General features: G+C 23.2%; 1 protein-coding gene across 1 annotated transcript in view; it reads right to left on the bottom strand.

Moving 5' to 3' along the window:
- The window catches only part of LOC122510524 (transcription factor SUM-1), a 77,684-nt gene that overhangs the window by 50,630 nt on the left and 10,899 nt on the right, over nt 1-16,155 (bottom strand). Inside the window, exon 3 of the mRNA XM_043625247.1 lies at nt 12,464-12,634. Within this exon, the coding sequence (XP_043481182.1) occupies nt 12,464-12,634 (171 nt within the window). The remainder of the gene's footprint in view (nt 1-12,463; nt 12,635-16,155) is intronic.

Here is a 16,155-nt window from a genome sequence, read left to right as displayed (position 1 = left end):
TGTTCATTGTTTTTTTCTTTTGGATTTGAAATTAATTTTTTTTTTTTGGGTAAATATAAAAATATTTGTCGCCAAAAAAATATAATTTTCAGATTATAATTATTATATTTGCCCAAAAAAAAATTAGTTTCATGTTATTATTTTATTTGGCCGAAAAAATTAATTTCATATTTACCCGAAACAACTTTGAATAAAAAGACTCGAAGGAAAATTCAATATGCACGTAATTTTTAGAGAGTCTAAAATTGAGGACAGATGGGAATTTTTCTTCTCTCGACTATTGTGCAAAAATTGTCAAAGAAAAAAGAGGCGAGAAAGAAAAAGGCGAATTTCTATCTTTAGCATTTGTTACTTTTTTGCATCGACCTCGAGGAATGTTGATCGGTGTCGCGGCCTCTGATCTTTTCCTGCCTTGCTTTCCCACCCTCGTGTTCTCTTTCTATACCTCATTTTCTCCCTTATTCATTCCTCGGTACTACAGGCCGTTAAATGTCCCGCACGCATTTCACCCGCCTTTCCACCTTTATTTGTTCCTTGTTTTATATATAAATGTGCGACTGTATGTGTATAAATTGCTGACTCGAGGAACTATTCTTGTCGGAAAAAGCTCACCCAGTCTCTCATATGGAGAAACATATAACAGCGGCTTATCTTTTTTCTATCTGTTTTCACGAACGACGATACAGACACTGAAAACGTTGCTGTCGACTCTCCGTATATCAGAACTTCAACATGGCAAACAATAACACAGTATAGGTGACAGCGCTGGGATTTTCAAGAGATATTCCACTAAATTCCTCCTGGGAATTATTCTCCACGAAACCATAAAAATAAAGTCACACTTCAGAAAATAGAGATTTACACACTTTTATGTGTACGTAAGTGCTCGCTTAAATGAAAAGAATCACTTCATTTTTTTTCATTCAGAGACGAAAAATTTTTCCTCTTTGATAAGCAGTTTGTTTTTACCCAAAACAAATTTCAACACTAGTATTTTGGTATAAAGATGTAAATTTATAAATAAAAACTATAAATATCATTAATTAAATTCAATAAGATATTGTTGATCTTACTGTTTCTGTAAAATTATGAAAAGAAAGAAAAAAAACAACGTCAACTGTCAAAGTGTGTATGGTTTCACGAGCAGCCATATTTATTAGAACAGCGCGTGCGCAGCAGACGATTTAGTCGCGTCGCATTCTGTAGATTATTTAGTACGGACAACCAAATTTTAGTAATCTCAACAAAAAGTGCTCAACAAAACGATTTTGTTGACATTACAATATTATTTTTCTCAGTGTGTGTCAAATTGTAACTTTCATTTTTAACTTCTATCCATTTTTTCACTCCACTAGATTTTTTTTACTAGAATTATAATTTAAATTTTACTAAAAGAAGAAGTGGTACAATTTTTTTTTACATCTACAGAGTACAATAAAATTATTCTTTAAAAATGTAATACATTTTCATTGTAACACTTTTATGAACAAAAGTATAAGAAGAAGTGTTACAATGAAAATTATTCTTTAAAAATGCATTACATTTTTAAAGAATAATTTTCATTGTAACACTTCTTCTTCTTATGCTTTTGTTCATAAAATACAGAAAACCGTTTTACATATTCACATTGCATATTTTTAAAAACGTAGAGAAAAAAGACTCTTTTGACTTTTCATGAAGATATATGAATACGAAACATTGAAACCCAAGAGACAAAGTTTCAGCAAAACAAATGCATTTTGTATCTCTAGACAAGGATAATCATTCATCTCAATTTATCTCGAAAGAAATTACATTCATAAGTATTCCATCTTTTTCATGAAAACTTTCAAAATTAATTCAATTAATTTTCTCTAGTGACGTTCTTTTATATTAATATTCCAAAGATATATTTTCGTATTTAATATATTTATTATACGTCATAAATTAAATAGGAAAACAAATCTGGGTCAACTTTTGGACCCGGAAAATTAAAAACTATATGAAATTACCTCGAATTTTAATACAAAACCGTCAATTTTTTCAATTTATGACAATAATTTCTATTTAAATAACTTAATTTTTCAAAAACTATCATAAATTTATGACTTACAAATTATTTTATAAATAATTTTTACAATTTTCATAAATACTAGATTGATAGAAGAATTTCAGTTAAAAATACTAAAAAAAATTGGATTTTGGAAAAGTTACAAATGATTACAGAAATTCAATTATTTTCAAAAGTTACAAAAATTCTTCGCAAAATTTCAATTATGTTTAAAAATTAAAAAAAAAATTCTCGTCAAAATTTCAATTATCTTTAAATAAATAATAAAATTCTTCATCGAAATTTAATTATTTTTAAAAATTTTAATAAAATTCTTGTCAAAATTCCACTGGAATTCAATTATTCAATATTTAATAAATTTCTTTGAAATAATTCAATTATTTTCATAAGTAATAAAATTTTCACAGGAATTCAATTATTTAAAATACAAAATTTCATAAAATTTTTCGAAAAATATCAATTTCATAAAAAGATTTTTATAAAATATTTTCATGAATTCAATTATTTTTATAAATAATAAAATTCTTCACCGAAATTCAATTACTTTTATAAACTTAAATAAAATTCGTAGTAAGAATTCAATTATTTATATAAACTTGAATAAAATTCGTTGGAAGAATTAAATTATTTTCAAAATAATAAAATTCTTCGCAGAAATTCAATTATGTTCAAAAATTAAAAAAGAAATATTGTCAAAATTTCAATTATCTTTATAAATAATAAAATTCTTCGCAGAAATTCAATTATATTTAAGAATTTTAATAAAATTCTTGTCAAAATTTTGTAGGAATTCAATTATTCAATTTTTAATAAATCAATTCAAAATAATTCCATTATTTTCATAAGTAATAAAATTTTCACAGGAATTCAATTAGTTAAAATACAAAATTTCATAAAATTTTACGAAAATTATCAATAATTTAAAAATATTTTTATAAAATTCGTCTCAAGAATTTAATTATTTAAAAAAATTGAACATAGTTCTTTTTAAGAATTCAATTATTTTTATAAATAATAAAATTCTTCACCGAAATTCAATTATTTTTATAAACTTAAATAAAATTCGTTGTAAGAATTCAATTATTTATATAGGGGAGAGTCTCCAGTTGTGAGACGGGTTTTATTTTTGACCCGTAAATTGTAAACGGGTAAACGAAATTGTAAATAAAATACACCGTTCGAAAGGTAACAGAAATACGCAACTTTTATTAAAAGAAAGTGTAGTGTTTCGATAAACTCAAAAAATGTTACGATACATTTTCCGAGCACATCGCTTTTTTCAAAAAAAAAAAATGTCTCCAGTTGTGAGACACTCATTAAAAATTGCTAAAATTTAGTAAGTTTGACATAAAACGTTATGTTTAGTAGAAATAATTAAATTTATTAATAATATATATTATTATACACTAAATAATAATATTTATTCGCCAAAATACGACTATCAAAAAAATACAATTTAATAGCTTCAACAAGAGCATTAAAATTGATTTCTTCTGAATCAATTGACTTTTTTCCACTTGACATGCCCAAAAATACTAGAAAAAAGAATCAAAACAACATTTAAATAGTATGCCTGCAAAGTCGTATTTTTTATGCTGCCCAGATGGGTGTTGACACCGTCTCACAACTGGTGATGTGCTGTGTCTCACACCCAGAAATTGGCGCTATTTTGAAAAAGGAAAATTAAATTATTTTCAACCGTAGATTGGAACAATGCAATATTGCATCACAAAATATAAGGAAAACACTAAAAGAAAATGCATTACATTTACCTTTTCCAATTAATTAACTTGGAAAAAAAGTACTTTGCATTTATTGAAAAAACGCTTTTTAGTCGATTATCACACACAGTGTTGGTATTTAACAAAAACAGTTTATATATCCGCTTCAGCGTACACGAAATAGTTGGCTCATATAAAAAGAAATGTTTTTATATAAACCAATCGGCTTTTTAATATTGCATGTTAAAAAAAATTGACTGTCTCACAACTGGAGGTGTCTCACAACTGGAGACTCTCCCCTAAATAATAAATTTTTTCTCTGACATTCAATTATTTTATGAAAATTTTAATTATTTATTTAATTATTATTTTTATGAATTACTTTTTATACAATATTTCAATCAAATTCCTCGATAAATGTAATTATTCTTAAAAATTTTATTAAAATTTGTCAAACGAATTCAATTATTTAAAATTTTATTGATAAAATTCTTTATGAGAATTCAATTTTAACAAACATTTAATTATTCAATAAATTATTTATTTCTTAATTTAAATAATTGAATTTTTTTTTAGAATTTTCTAATAAAAGTTGATTTAAAAATGAATAAATGAATAATCGATTTATTATTATTTATAATAATAATTGAATTATTGCAACGAATTTTATTACATTTTTTTTAAATAATTGAATTTTTTGTGAAATTGTACTTCTTGTAAAAATAATTGAATTCTTGCGAAGGATTTTTGTAAATAATTAACTTATTTTAAAAAATTTTATGTCAATTTAAATTATTACAAAACATGAAGAAGACGATCACTCCGGAGTGATCGTCTTCTTCATGTTTTGTAATAATATTCTTATAAGTTGTTGAATTTCAAAAAGGTTTTAATTTGAATATTTTGAAGAATTTTAATACCTACAGAAAAATAATAATGATTAAATATTTATTTAAGAAAGAAGTTAATGATGTTTTTAAATAATTTCACAATTAAAGAAGTTTGTAAATAAATGCAATAGAACATTTTCTTTGAGTATCTAATAATTTTTAGAGTGAATCAGAATATTCTTCAGGGTCAGGGAAAAAGTGAAATTTTTTTCTCGAAATCAGGGAAAAATCAGGGAAAAATAAAATTAAATATTTGTGGCAACCCTGGTATTTCTTTACGCTGAATTCGAATTTATTCGTTACTTTTTCTCTAATTCGTTAGATTTTCTCAAACATTGCAAATTTAAAAATGGCGGATCCAATATGGCGGACGAAAATAAAATTCATTTAGGTTTTCAATTAACAATTTAATATTTGTTTTCTGATAAAGGTACCATAATATATTCGTTGCATTTTGGAGAATTTATTATCTTTAATAAACTTTGCATCAGTGTGAATAATCTGCAGGAAAATATACTATACGGAATTATTTTTCGTATTAAACATCCTGTCCTCTCTAGACTCAACAAGTTATTAACTAGATTTTCCTTTGAATAGCGGAAGTTCGAATAATGGTTCGATAAATCTCTTATATTGAACAATTTGCAATTAGCAGAGTCCTGTGTCTAGTGCACCGCTTTGGAACATTAACGTATAATGATAGCACGGTTCATTGCTAGAATATTCCCTCTATTCAGTATAATTTTAAATTCAAAGATAAATTTTCATACACTTCTAAATTTACTAAATTTAAAACAAAAATCAATTTTAATATCAGTTTTTAAGATTTTTGCATGCGCACAGTCACACATTTATTCATTCATAAATTTCAATCCTGCGATGAATTTATTTATAATTCTATTGTGACATATAATGATGAGCGCATGGCTGTTTAGAATATTGTGAAATTGAGAGATATATTTGTAATGCAAACTCAATAATTATTTAATTGTAGCATTAAATTCAGAGAAATTAACGTATTTTACATTGAAGTCTTATTTCCTGTATTCATGCAGAAATTATTGACCTATTTAAAATACAATATAATGCGAACCTCGTGAATTTCACTCATTTATTGAAATATAGAAAATAAAAATGAAAATAATAAATATTTCTTTATGCCATTCAACTACAAAGTTCAAATATATAGGTCAATTCATACATTTTTGAAGCATTTGCATAGAATGGGTGGAAAATATTTAAAATTAAATGAAAATTTATTATCGACTTATTTAACAATATTTTAAACAATTTTTATAAACAAATTGTTTTTTAAAAGACACAAACATTGAAAAAATAATTTTTGTTTCCTTTTGGCTATTATTTTTATAGTTGCAATGAATGTTGAGGATAAAAATTGTTTAACATTATTATTTAAGAATGTTATAAACAATTTTATAAACAAATTAAGAATTGACAATATTTAAAGCTGAAAAATTCTTCCACCAACTTTTTTACTGTTCTCTTAACAAATTTTTGAGATAAAAAATTATCAACCACAATTATTTAACAACTTTATAAACAATTGTTATAAACAATTATTATAAACAATCGTTATAAACAATTGTTATAAACAAATTCCAAATTAGTAAGAAGTAAATTTGTAAAGATTTCTTTTTTTTACTCTATTTCCAAAGGATTAATAAATTTTGAAACTTAAATTTACCTATTATAATATATTTTAATAAAGTTATAAACAATTGTTGTAAACAAAGTACATATTAACAATAATTGAATGTAAAAAAATGGTTTTTCCTACCAATATCCTTTTTTTTACACTGTTAATATATCTGAGAACTTCAATTTCATTCTTAATACCAAATTTAGTGTTAAAAAAATAATTTGTTTATTTATAAATTGTTTATCGCTTTGTTGAAAAGTGTTAAAATTTAAAAAGTTTAAAAATATATTAACTGTGTAGATATGGGAAGAAAAATAGATTTTTTTACATTCAATTATTCTTAATATGTACTTTGTTTACAAAGTTACATTTGAAATAAATTTTTTTTAGTAATGTGACCTACTTTTAAATGAAAAAACTTATTTTTTTTTATTTTTATATGTATTCAAAAAACCAAAAAAAAACACACAATAACGTTTCAAAAATGTGGACCAGTTGGTCAACACATGTACGTGTAAAATGCAGAAAAAAAACTCATGTGTAAAAAATTAAGAGAAATTTAAACCTGCCGAGACAGGGGGTATTGAAAAAATATGCCCTTCGGAAACTTTAACAATTACGGACCAACTGATTTTAAAAATATATATTTTTAACTCGAAAAGTAACAAATTTATTGAATTGTTCATTCGTAAAGTGAATTGCAATATTTTATTTTTTTTAAACAAGAACAATAAATATTTTTTGATTATCAAAAAATCTAAATGTAAAAAAATTTCAGGTTTTTTTTGTTTATTTAAGTGCTTGTAGAATAATTCAGAAAACAATGTATAAAAAGAAGCAAAAAAATAAAAACAAGAAGGGAAATTGTGTAAAAAGAGAGAAATAGAGGGGCTTAGGGGAGATGAATCAGGCGCACATGAGGACATTTTAGAGAAGAGTGTAAGGCGAAATAAAAATGTCAAATAAAACGACGAAAGTTGTATATATATGTGTGTGTGACCCTGCTCGAATTTAGCCGCTTCGAAGCAATTTTTATTCACTACCATTTTACTTTTATTTGCGTTATTTTTCGCTCTGGACATTTCGCTTTTGTTACGTCGATCAGTTCCGGTTTATAAATATGTACAGTTATTGAAAAACAATTCCAAATAGAGCGAAATTTTAAAAGTCAGAATTTTTTAACAATATATAAAATAATAAAAAAAATTATACACATTCGAGTAGAAGAAAATTTTTATATTTTAGATAAAAAAAAATTTCTGTCTAGATAGAAAATCAGACGGTTCGCAGTAGTGTTACAGAGAAAATAATACACATTTTTTCCGCAGGAGACTCGCAGATAAATGCATATCGATTATTGAAAATTGTTTTACTGCAAAAATATTTTACAATGGCAACAAAAAATCTGCAAGTAAGAATAGTCTGGGTTGGAACAATTTCTTTAAAGCAGGTGGTGATATCACGTTTAGCTAACTTTGTTCTTTGTCTTTACTCGGGAAAGTATTGGAAACCAATATCCTTCGACCCTCAACTACGACGAGGTCACCACCAGTTGCGAGAGAATAAAAAAAAAAATGAAATCCTTACAGTACTCATCTAACTTTGTTCCTCATTTCGTTTTTTGTTTGAACAACTAAATTCCGTGTTATAGAAAAATTCCATCCAAGTTAGACAGAGTTTTTTAACAAGAGCATTTCTTTGAACACAGAAAGAAAATTGATAACTCCGGGTAAAGCTATGAAGGCAAAAAAAATTTTAATTACGCGGAGGGAAATTCTACAAAGGATGTAAAAAATTTCAGCATTTAAATATCGATTTTATTAACGTGGAATTTTTTTAACATAATTTCAAAGTTGGCACAGGAAATTATATTTTGCTGCCTGAACAGTAAATATGAATTTTTCACACTAAAAAAAAAGTTTTACTTTCAGCCTGTTTTCGAGGCTGAATTTAAGGTGTAAACGGAGTCAGCCCCATTAAACAAGGACAGACTTATGTGAAATACATGGGCTGAATTAAGGTGTAAACGGAGTCAGACTTTTTTTTCCTATGTTGATATTTAAAAATATATGGAAGCAAAATAATTCTATATTTTGAATCTCTTGTTATCACAGTAAAACGTAAAGTGTTAAAATAACACCAGAATGGATTAAAATAATCTGCAACAGTTTAATCCCTCCAGGATTAAATTAACACCAGATAGGATTAAAATAATCTATTTTGGTGTTATTTTTAACTATAAATGAAATTTTACTTTATATATAAAACACCAAAGTCAACGATTTGTAAAAATTCAACGAATTCAGCTTCTCCAGGGAGAATAGTAAGTTAGTAAGTTAGTTACTAACTTACTAACTAACTCAGTAACATAGTTGCTAAATTCAATTCTATTCAAAAATTTTTAAAAATTCTCGTCAAAATTCCAATTCTCTTTATAAATAATAAAATTCTTCTCTGATATTCAATTATTTTACAAAATTTTAATCAAATTCTTGTCGAAATTTCAATTATTTTCAAAAGTTTTCTAAAATTCAATGATTTTTAATATCTACTATTTCAATAAAATTTTTCAAAAGAATTCCATTATTAAAAAAAAATTTGAATAAAATTCTACGCAAACATTATAAATTATTTTCATAAATAATAAAAAATTTTACAGGAATTCAATTATTTACAAATTTTTTTTTTAATTTTTTCGCAACAATTCAATTATTTTTAAAAATAATAACATTTTTACAGGGATTCAATTATTTTTATAAATAATAAAATTCTTTTAGGAATTCAATTATTTTCATAAACAATAAAACTCATTGCAGAATTTCAATTATTTTTAATGCAATTTTAATCGAATTCCTCGAAAAATGTAATTATTCTTAAAAATTTTATTAAAATTCGTCCAAAGAATTTAATGATTTAAAAAATTTGTTGACAACATTTTTTATTGAGAATTTAATTTCAAGAAACATGAAATTAATAAATTATTCATTTTTGTATTTAAATAATTTAATTCTCGTAGAATTTACTAATAAAAATAGTTTTGAAAAATTAATTTCAGTTAAAATTTTAGATTATAATTAAATATTAAAAGGATTATAACGTGGATTTTTAGAAATAATTAAATTTTGAAAAAGTTTTAAACTAAAATAATTGAAATTCTTAATTTTTCATATTTTTGCCAAAAAAATTCTGTAGAATTAATTCTTTTTAAAAGTTTAATAGGATTTTTATTAGATTGCTCAAAAAATGTAAATATTCTTAAAAATTTAATTTCAATTCCTTGAAAAAATCAATTATTTGAAAAAATGTTTTTTTACATTCTTTAGAAGAATTGAATTATTTACAAAAATATTAGAATTTTTCACAGGAATTCAATTATTTTCAAAGATTTAAAAAAAATTGTTCGAAAGAAATCTATTATTTTAAATACAATTTTAATTAAATTTTTTTTCAAATAATTCAATTATTTTTTAAGATTTTAATTAAATTTTCCCCATGAATTCAATTATTTATGAGAAATAATTCTTCGAAAAAATTCAATTATGTCGATAAAAAACAAAAATATTCCCGAAATTTCAATTATTTTGAGGTATTTTAATAAAATTCTTTGTAAAATTCAATTACTTTTGTAAATAACAATATTCATCACAAGAATTCAATTATTTTTCAAAGTAATAAATTTTTTCTTGGAAATTCAATTATTTAAAAAAATTCTAATTAAATCTTTCGCAATTATTTTTTATAAAAAATAAAACGCTTTTCAGAAATTCAATTATTTTCAAAAAAATTTAATAAAATACCAAACAAACATTCAATTATTATTGTCTAAAACTTTAATATAATTCTTTGCAAAATTCAATTATTTTTATAAATAACAATAGTGATAACAAAAATTCAATTATTTTTAAAAGCAATAAATTTCTTCTTGGAAATTCAATTATTTAAAAAAATTCTAATTAAATCATTCGCAATTATTTTTATAAATAATAAAATTCTTTTAGAAATTCAATTATTTTTATAAATATTAAAACTCATTGCAGAATTTCAATTATTTTTAATGCAATTTTAATCGAATTCCTCGAAAAATGTAATTATTCTTAAAAATTTTATTAAAATTCGTCCAAAAAATTTAATGATTTAAAAAATTTGTTGACAACATTTTTTATGAGAATTTAATTTCAAGAAACATGAAATTAATAAATTAGTTATTTTTGTATTTAAATAATTGAATTCTCGAAGAATTTACTAATAAAAATGGTTTTAAAACTGAATTTCAGTTAAAATTTTAGATTATAATTGAATATTACAAGCCTTATATATAACGTGAATTTTTAAAAATAATTAAATTTTGAAAAAGTTTTAAACTAAAATCATTTAAATGCTTAATTTTTTATATTTTTGACAAAAAAATTCTGTAGAATTAATTATTTTTAAAAGTTTAAATAGGATTTTTATCTGAAATTTTTTCAAGTTTTTATTTTTCAATATATATTTAATTACAGAATTTCCGAATAAATGAAATTTTGTAAAATTGAATTGTAAACGAATAATTTTGAAAATTGTCAAAAAACTTTTTTAAAAATTATTAAAAATAATGCGGATTTATTCAAGAATTATATAGTTAAAAACTAGAAAAGAATTCAATTATTTAAAAATTTGTTACTAAAATTCTTTATGAGAATTAAATTTTGAGAAACATTCAATTATTCAATAAATTATTTACTTTTGCATTTAAATAATTAAATACCTGTAGAATTTTCTACTAAACATTATGATTTTCATTTCATAAAAATGAATTTCAGTTAAAATAATTGAGATTTCGTGAAATTGAATATTGTAAAGAAATGGATTTGAAAATTGCCAAAGAACTTTTTCGAAAATTATTAAAAATAATGGATATAAAGTAAAATTGTAGTTAAAAATTTTTGAAAATAATAATTAAATTGAAATAATGAAAATAATTTTGAAGAAGTATAATATTCTTATAATATGAAATAATGATTATATTACTTGGTCATCTTTAATTATTATAAAATATGAAGAAATCGATGACTCCGAGTCTTTTACTCGGAGTTATCGATATCTTCATGTTTTATAGTTATAAAAAAATTTAATGAACTAAAATTTCATTCATTGTAAAAAATAACACCAAAATTGATTATTTTAATTGTTAATTTAATCTGCGATACTTTTTAATACCTCACGATTTACTGTGATATATAGACAACATTGTGCTTCTAGTTGTAAATTATATGAATTATTATTCAATTTTTTTGAATTGATATTTAATTCAATAGAATTCGCGATATTGAATCAATAATTTTCGTTTCTCAGTGTAAATCGAGCCTAACATAAGAAACAAATTTATGGTATAAACTGGTGCAAAAGAGTTTTGTACTAAAGTCATACTGAACGCACCCCCACAGCACCGAAACTATCCTAAAAATTTATTAAATATTTACTTGCAATATTTGTCATATTTGACTGAAAAGTTTAGTAAAAATTGTGTAAAGATTTAAATGTCCCGATTCAATAAATGTTTAGCGCAAAGCTTTCCAGAACATTTCCTGAACTTGAAATTACATCTTCGCATAATTATAATTATAATTATAATTATGCGAAGATTTTTTTGAAATGTTCAGGAAAGCTTCGCGCTAAACATTTATTTAATCGGGACATTTAAATCTGTACACAACTTTCAATAAACATTGCAATTAAATATTCCGAATATTGCAAGTAAATATTTAATAAATTTTTAGTAAAGTTTCGGTGCTGTGGGGGCAGTCATTAGATAACGTAACGGAAATACATGACGGAAGCTGGCACTTGGCGGATAGGTAGGATAAGTTAGGTTAATATTTGCTTTAAGATTAAGAAATTTATGTAAACACATTTAGTAATATGATACATCATTACGGTGTCTGGAAACCGGCTTCATGCAGGAAGAGATAATTTCACTGAAACTTAAAGCCAAATTCAAAATTCTAAGACAAATTCGAAATGAAATTGTTCTACACTCCTACAATAGTATATATTTGCCACTGAGATTGAATTTATACTGCAGTTTAGCGAAAACTTTTGCAAAAATAAATATAGAATAAAAGATTAAAGGGTAATTATTAAAGAAGCAAATATTTTCACTCACCATATGTTCAACTGATACGTGATCTTGATGTCCCGATCCTCGATTTCCTTGTAATATTGCTTCAAGACTTTCGATATATTCGATTGCATTTCTTAAAATTTCCACTTTTGGTAGACGTTGATTAGGATTATTACTGGTCCTCCTTTTTAACACCTCAAAAGCCTCATTCACCTGAAGAAAATATTTTCATAAATCATTAAAATAATTTTAAAAAATCATTTGATGCACAAAATAAAAGTTAGAATTTTGAGAAAAGTTAATTCTCAAAATTGAAATATTTAACTATTTTTCATTCTTTTTCATTCAAAGTGTATTTAATATAAATGTACAACTATAGACTTCTCGTACTTCCTGCTACATTATATATATATACGTATAATAACTGGCTTTACTGCTTGATTAGTAAGTTCAAAACGTGAAGGAGTAAGTTTGAGTTTACCAACTTCGGAATTCAGTTAATATCGACCGTAATGTTGCGAGTCCTTTCTGATGATTATCATCGCATGTAAGTTGAATGAATATAGTTTCCAAGTTTGTTTGACTAGAAACGACTATATTACCAAAGATTATTAAATTTAGAATGATATTTTTTTTTATCAATGTTACTTTATTATTAAATATTATTATACCAATTTTGCAAAACTTGAAGAGTAGTTTCATAAATTACTTGAAATTAAATAATCCATTGTTTTGTGTACTTTTCATAATTTGTTAAAGCCTCGAAACTTCTCGATACATAATTTAGAAACTTTTTTTTAGAAAAGTGTTAGAAAGTGTGAGAGCTTCGCTTTTTTACCTTGCATGGTCACTTCGACCCAGTTTCTTGAAAGAAAATAACGTGCCAAATATTTTAAAAATTCAACCCACGTACTGTGATTGATTCAATGTTTAAAAAAAAAGAGAATTTGTACCCATAACAAGAATGTAAAACCCTACAAAGAGAAGTAAAATTCTTTCAAGGAGACATAAAATTTTGTAAAAATCTCTTTTTAAACTCCTTCAAGGAAAACGTGCAGTCATATCAATTGACATAAATTCTCTCCCGCTAAAAGTCTAGAAAAACGTATAAAAATTGGAAATTTTTCAATCCCCAAAGTAAAGGATATTCATTTTAGAAGATTAAATTTTTTATTTTCCCTCAGTCTTATTTCATCCCTCTGTCTAAATATATCTAATCCACTTTTTTTGCTTATGTTTATATTTATTCATATGCCAATAAATATAAAAATACATAAAAGCTAAAAAATACGTGACAGAAAAGAAAATAAGAAGAAAAAAAGAACATCACCCGATGAAAATTCAATATTCAAGTGGAGAGAAATTTATCCCATAATATAATTTTGATGATTCAATGGAATGAATGGAACAAGTGGAAACAAGTTCTACATAATTTGCAACTGCAACTATATTTTTTTTCTTTCTGAGAAATAAAGAGACGATGGTTGCAAGAAAATCGACATTTTAATGGTAAAAAAAAAGAGTGCAAAAGAAAAGGGAGAAGGAAAAGATAAAGAGCGATGAGAGTCGAAATGAAAGAAGAAGATAAAGAAGAAACCAAAAAACAGAAGAGGGTTGTTACAAAGAAACATTCCCAGAAGTAGTAATCAAGCTCTTAAAAGCGTCTTCTACATTAGCAACGGAAAAGTGCTACTTTTGAAAATAATATAACCCGCCTTTTACAGCAAGATTTTTTTTTTTTTTTTTTTTTTTTGCAAAACAGAGATATCACAAAAACACAGCGCATAAGACTTTCCGGTTCATTATTCTAGAATGCTGCTAAATACGTACACATTCCCTTTGTGTCCCCTTTAATTAAAAGTTGTTACCAACTGAATCCTAATTAGCATCTTTAAAAATTTATAAATAATACTGCTAACCGTATTATCATTACTATAAAACAGATTTAATGCTTAAAATTAACGGGATGTAACAAATTTTTAAATTCTGCTTTTATACACTTATTGTTGAGAAGATGTTCTTCAGAATTTTATTTATTTTTTGAAAATAAATGAATTCTTTCAATTTTTAAAATATGAACAGTACTAATTAATTTTGTTCTTAATAAGTGAATTTTTTAAATTTTGATTATAAAATTATTTTAAAAATTTATATTTCAAAATAAAAAATTTTGGAATTTGCATAACAGTAATAAATTGAATAATGCATAATGAATTATGCATTATGCAAATTACAAAATTTTTTATTTTGAAATATAAATTTTCTAAATAATTTCATAATCAAAATTTAAAAAATTCACTTATTAAGAACAATATTAATTAGTACTGTTCATATTTTTAAAAATTTTAATAAAATTTCGCGAAAGAATTCAATTATTTTCCTAAAATTTTAATAAATTCTTCGAAACAATTCAACTATTTTTTTATAAATACTAAAATTATTTGCAGGAATTAAATAATTTTTAATTCAATTTAAATAAAATTACACGAAAAAAGTTAATTATTTTCAAAAATTTACATAAAATTCAATTTCAACAAGAATTTAAAATTCTCTAAAAATAATTCAATTATTCTGAAAAATATTTTTAAAAAATTCTATTTAAAAATTAAATTACTTTCAATGAAATTTTTAATAATATTCGTCAAAAAAATTGAAAGAATTCAAGTATTTTCGCAAAAAATAATAAAATTCTTATGGTGAATTCAATTATTTTAAATATACTTAATTTTAATAAAATCCTTAAAAGAAATTCCATTATTTTCGAAACAACATTAATTGAATTTCTCGAAAAAATTTCATTATTTTTTTAAATATTTCTATAAAATTCTTCATAACAATTTAATTATTTGTTAAAATTTTAATAAATTCTACGAAACATTTCAATTATTTTTATAAATAATAAAATCTTTACAAAAATTCAATTATTTTTAAAACAATTTTAATTAAATTTCTCAAAAGAATTCAATTTTTAAAAAAATTTTAACACATTTCGAAAAAATTCCATTTTTTTCTAAATTATAATTAATTTAAAATTTTTTTTTTTCTAAATACTCGAAGTGATCGATTTCTTCATGTTTCCTAATAAATTATGACCCAGTAATAAAATCATTTATTTTATATTATAAGAATATTGTTACTGTAACTTCATCAAAATTATTTTCATCATTTTAATTCAATTATTATTTTCTAGAATTTTAAATTATTTTTTATGAAAATAATTGAATTCCTTAAAAAAATGTTCTTATTTATGAAAACGTCCTTTATTAATTATTAATAATAATATAATAATACCTATGTAAATTATAAATGATAATTAATTAATAATTCATCTAAATAATAATAATTAATTATTATAATATAAAGTATATTTAAATTTAACATTTAATTAAAAATTTTAAATTGAAAAATTAATGTAAAAAAAAATGAATAATAAAATTTATGTCAATTTTAATAAACTATTTGAATTTAATTCGACTAAATTTAAAAGTTGTAACTTTAAAAATTTTTAATTCATGTTTCGATATATTATTTAATAAGTAAAGTTACAAATTTACAAACTACTTCTAATTTCTGAAAATATGTTTAGTAAAGTAAATTATATTAATGAGAGAACAAATTTTTTTAAAATAAAAGTTGAAAGTGGGTCTAATATTTAGTATTGCATAAAATTTTAATCAACCTTGTTAATATTTAAAGGGATAATAATCGATATACTACCGCTTAAAATGCATTTT

This window comes from Leptopilina heterotoma, unplaced genomic scaffold (assembly GCF_015476425.1).
Source record: "Leptopilina heterotoma isolate Lh14 unplaced genomic scaffold, ASM1547642v1 Lhet_7, whole genome shotgun sequence".
Lineage (NCBI taxonomy): Eukaryota > Metazoa > Arthropoda > Insecta > Hymenoptera > Figitidae > Leptopilina > Leptopilina heterotoma.
Note: the sequence above shows the minus strand (reverse complement) of the source record. Positions and strands in the feature narration are given on the sequence as shown.